At 44.0% G+C, this 3,937-nt stretch overlaps 1 protein-coding gene across 1 annotated transcript; it reads right to left on the minus strand.

The window, feature by feature from the left end:
- Positions 1-3: 3 nt before the first annotated feature.
- On the minus strand, positions 4-679 carry LOC108304518 (coiled-coil-helix-coiled-coil-helix domain-containing protein 2-like). Its single transcript, XM_037738586.1, has one exon. The coding sequence runs from the start codon at positions 643-645 to the stop codon at positions 190-192; it is 456 nt and encodes a 151-aa protein (XP_037594514.1). The 5' UTR covers positions 646-679; the 3' UTR covers positions 4-189.
- Positions 680-3,937: the final 3,258 nt, after the last annotated feature.

A 3,937-nucleotide genomic window follows, 5' to 3' on the forward strand; every position in this document is an offset into this window, starting at 1 on the left:
GACCAGCTCCAAATTCTACAGAGTAGGAACACCCCCTTCCATTTCAATTCTGAAGCAAGGAAGCTAGGAATGACAGGAGAGGTTTAACTGATGGTTACCCTTTATACCTTCACTATTAATTAAAGTTTTATGTTAAGTTAACTTGGTTATGAGAGCTGGTTTTCCATTTCTCCAGTTTTAACTTCTTGATTAGGCCAATCCGTTTGCAAGTCGGCACTGTTTCAGCACCTCACTGAAACCCGCACAGAGCTTGACGTCACCCTGGTTCTGGGCATACTCCAAGAACTGTTTGATCTCATAGAAGCAAGGCTGCTGCTGCTGCGCAGGCTGGGTTCCCTGAGGCTCCTGGTAAGTGATGTCAGGCCTCGGAGGCTCAGGATCACTTCCTCCACTGAAGTCCCCAGTAATGGCGTGGCCCAGTGTGTGCCCCACAGCAGAGCCTACAGCCACGCCAGCTGCAGTGGCTGCCATCTGGGACAGCAGACCTGGCTGCCGGGGTGCAGCAGCAAGAGAGCCAACTGCAGAGGGGGGTGCCGCTGCTGGTGGCTGAGCGGCTGGTGCTGGCCTGGGCGCAGCTCTCATCTGAGGGGTCCGGCTGCCCAGAGGGGCCATGCGGGAGGTGCAGCTTCGACTTCCACGCGGCATGCTAGCGACGGGGCTGCTCGGCCTTTAGACGTCTTACATCTGATTTCTGATAATAATTATTCAAAATTATTATTCTAATGTTTCATCCTCTTAGAAAATAAATGTATTCATGCTGCATGCTGAATTTTCTTTTAGGAACTGTGGTCTACAGTGTGTAAGAATGCAGGCCAAGGACTGTAAACACACACACAAGTAAGAAGCAATATGCCCTCAGCATTACGCTGCCTGGAAAGTAGATTTCTCATCTTAAAAATCATTTCAAATCAGACACCCTGTAGAATGGGAGAAGATATTTACACACGACATGTCTGCCAAAGGCCTACTCTAACAAATCAACAAGCAAAAAACAAATAATCCCATTAAAAATGGGCAAAGGATATGTCTCAAAAGAAGACATACAAGTGGCCAACAAAAATTTGAAGACCTGCTCAGCATCGCTAATCATTAAAGAAATGCAAATCAAAACCACAGTGAGATGCCAGCTCACACCAGTCAGAATGGCTATTATTAAAAGGCCAAAAAACAACATGCTGGTGAGGCTGTTGAGAAAAGGGAACGACAGTACACTGTTGGTGGGAGTGTGAATTAGTCCAGTCACTGTGGAAAGCAGACTGGAGATTTCTCAAATAACTTAAAACAGACTTATCATTTGACCATTTGACCGAGCAATCTCATTACTGGCTACGCACGAGAAAGAAAATAAATCACCCTACCAAAAAGACACATGTTCATCACTGCACTATTCATAATAGCAAAGACATGGAATCAACCCTGGTGTCCCTCAATGGTAGATTAAATAAAGAAAATGTAGTACATATATACCATGGAATCCTACACTGCCATAAAAAAGAATAACATTATGTCCTTTGCAGCAACATGAATGGAGCTGGAAGCCATAATCCTAAGCAAATTAATGCAAAACCAGAAAACCAAATAGAGCTGCTTTCACTTGTAAGTGGGAGCTAAGCATTGAACACACATGATCATAAATATGGGAATGATAGATGCTGTGGACTACTAGAGCGGGGAGATGGCGGGCTGGGTTAAGCAACTACCTGTTAGATATACTCACCACCAGGGTGACAAGATCCATTCTACAAAAGTCAGCATCATGCAATAGTCCCATGTTCCATTTACCTCTCTATTTGTTCCCCAGCCCTAAGCTCTAAAATTGGCTCCACTTTCACACATCTGCATATGTAGCCCTGTATCTAAAATAGTAGAAATTAAAAAATATTATTTCAGGCCAGGTGTGGTGGCTCATACCTGTAATCCCAGCACTTTGGGAGGCCGAGGTGGGTGGATCACCTGCAGTCAGGAGTTCGAGACCAGCCTGGCCAACATGGTGAAACTCTGTATCTCCTAAAAATAGACACACACAAAAAATTAGCTGGGCATGGTGGCAGGTGCCTGTAATCCCAGATGCTCTGGAGGCCGAGGCAGGAGAATCACTATTTTTTTTTCTTTTGGCAGAGTCTTGCTCTGTCGCCCAGGCTGGAGTGCAATGGTGCGATCTTGGCTCACTGCAACCTCCGCCTCCTGGATTTAAGACAGTCTCCTGCCTCAGTTTCCCAAGTAGCTGGGACTACAGGCACCCACCATTATACCCAGCTAATTTTTGTATTTTTAGTAGAGACAGGGTTTAACCATGCTGGCCAGGCTGGTCTTAAACTCCTGACTGCAGGTGATCCACCCACCTTGGCCTCCCAAAGTGCTGGGATTACAGATATGAGCCACTGTGCCTGGTCTGAGAAGCGCTTGAACCCGGGAAGCATAGGTTGCAGTGAGCCAAGATCGCGCCACTGCACCCCAGCCTGGGCGACAAGAGCAAAATTCTGTCTCAAAAAAAAAAAAATCATTTCAATTCATTATTACATCTGACTACAAGAGCAATATCAGCTTGTAAAAATGAAAAATTTTTAATACATTTATAAACTAGAAGGAAAATCTCCAGGAATCTCATTCTTACGGATGACCACCAGAGCAGTGGTTTTCTGACCAGGAACACTTTTTTTAAAAAAGAAATCATGTTAGCTTAATATGTAAAACAGATTAAAAGAAAAAAAAAAGCAAAGCTCATCCTTCTGGATTCTCACTTGGAGTTTACCTCCCTTCTATCTACCTACTAAGTTCTTTAGTAATCCAAACCCTGTAGTACATATGCCACATTCTTTTTCTGCTTTTCAGATAGTTAATAGTATTGGTTTATTTTTCTAATTGGATTCCTATATATCTTAGTCAAGTGAATTACATCTGTTAGGCCTCCAAGTCCAGGCCTGGACATTTTAGCCTTGGTGACCTGCATATACACCTCTGGATGATCTCCATGAACCAGAAAGTCTGAAGCAACCACAATTAACCAGGTGGCCACAGAAAGAAGTAAAACAACTTGTTCCTGCCTCAACTAATTGCTCTGCAACCTGCATTCATTATTCCTGTTCAGCCTTGCAAAAATTTCCCCTCGGACATTGGGTTTCTCAAGACCCCCACCCCTGTAACTATGTAATCTACCACACCCTCCCCTCTGACTGCAACCAATACTCCCCACCCTTATGATCATGCCTGATTGTAATAAATGACCCCTACCTTGTGATCATACTCCCCACCCTTATGATCATGCCTGATTGTAATAAATGACCCCTACCTTGTGATCATGCATCCCATGATGCCCTTCCTGTCCCCAAGATAGCTTACTGACCCTTACCCTTGTAGTCATGCATCCCGTGATGTCCTCCCCCTCCCCAAGATAGATTACCACCTTTAACTGACCATTTGCTCCAACCTATATAACCGATCCCCTCTCCTATTCCCTTTGCCTAACTCCTTTCTCAGACTTGCACCCAAATGCAAAATAAATGGCCTTGTTCCCCACACAAAGCCTGTCTGGTAGTCTCTTTACGTGAGTGACACGTGACAACATCTTTTAAAGAAAGGCAGACCTGTGCAATTTGGGATTATGGTGTCTATTACAGAAGCACACTATAATGAGGGATTTGGTTTCATCAATTGCACAGTCCCCTTGTTTTTAGATTTTCCGATACTGGGTGATATAGTAAGCCTCAAAGATAATTAAAGAACTTCAACATCTTTTTTAAAAAATTTCAACTGTGGAAAAAAAAAAAAAAAAGCGAATAAAATGTAACATTTCTATTTTTTTTTTTTTTTTGAGACGGAGTTTCACTCATGTTACCTAGGCTGGAGTGCAATGGCTCGATCTCGGCTCACCGCAACCTCCGCCTCCTGGGTTCAGGCAATTCTCCTGCCTCAGCCTCCTGAGTAGCTGGGATTACAG

The sequence above is a fragment of the Cebus imitator genome, unplaced genomic scaffold, assembly GCF_001604975.1.
Source record: "Cebus imitator isolate Cc_AM_T3 unplaced genomic scaffold, Cebus_imitator-1.0 Scaffold54, whole genome shotgun sequence".
Classification (NCBI taxonomy): domain Eukaryota; kingdom Metazoa; phylum Chordata; class Mammalia; order Primates; family Cebidae; genus Cebus; species Cebus imitator.

What these genes read in the sequence shown, in the direction of transcription:
- LOC108304518 (XM_037738586.1), bottom strand. Translation starts at nt 645, where the DNA reads ATGCCGCGTGGAAGTCGAAGCTGCACCTCCCGCATGGCCCCTCTGGGC.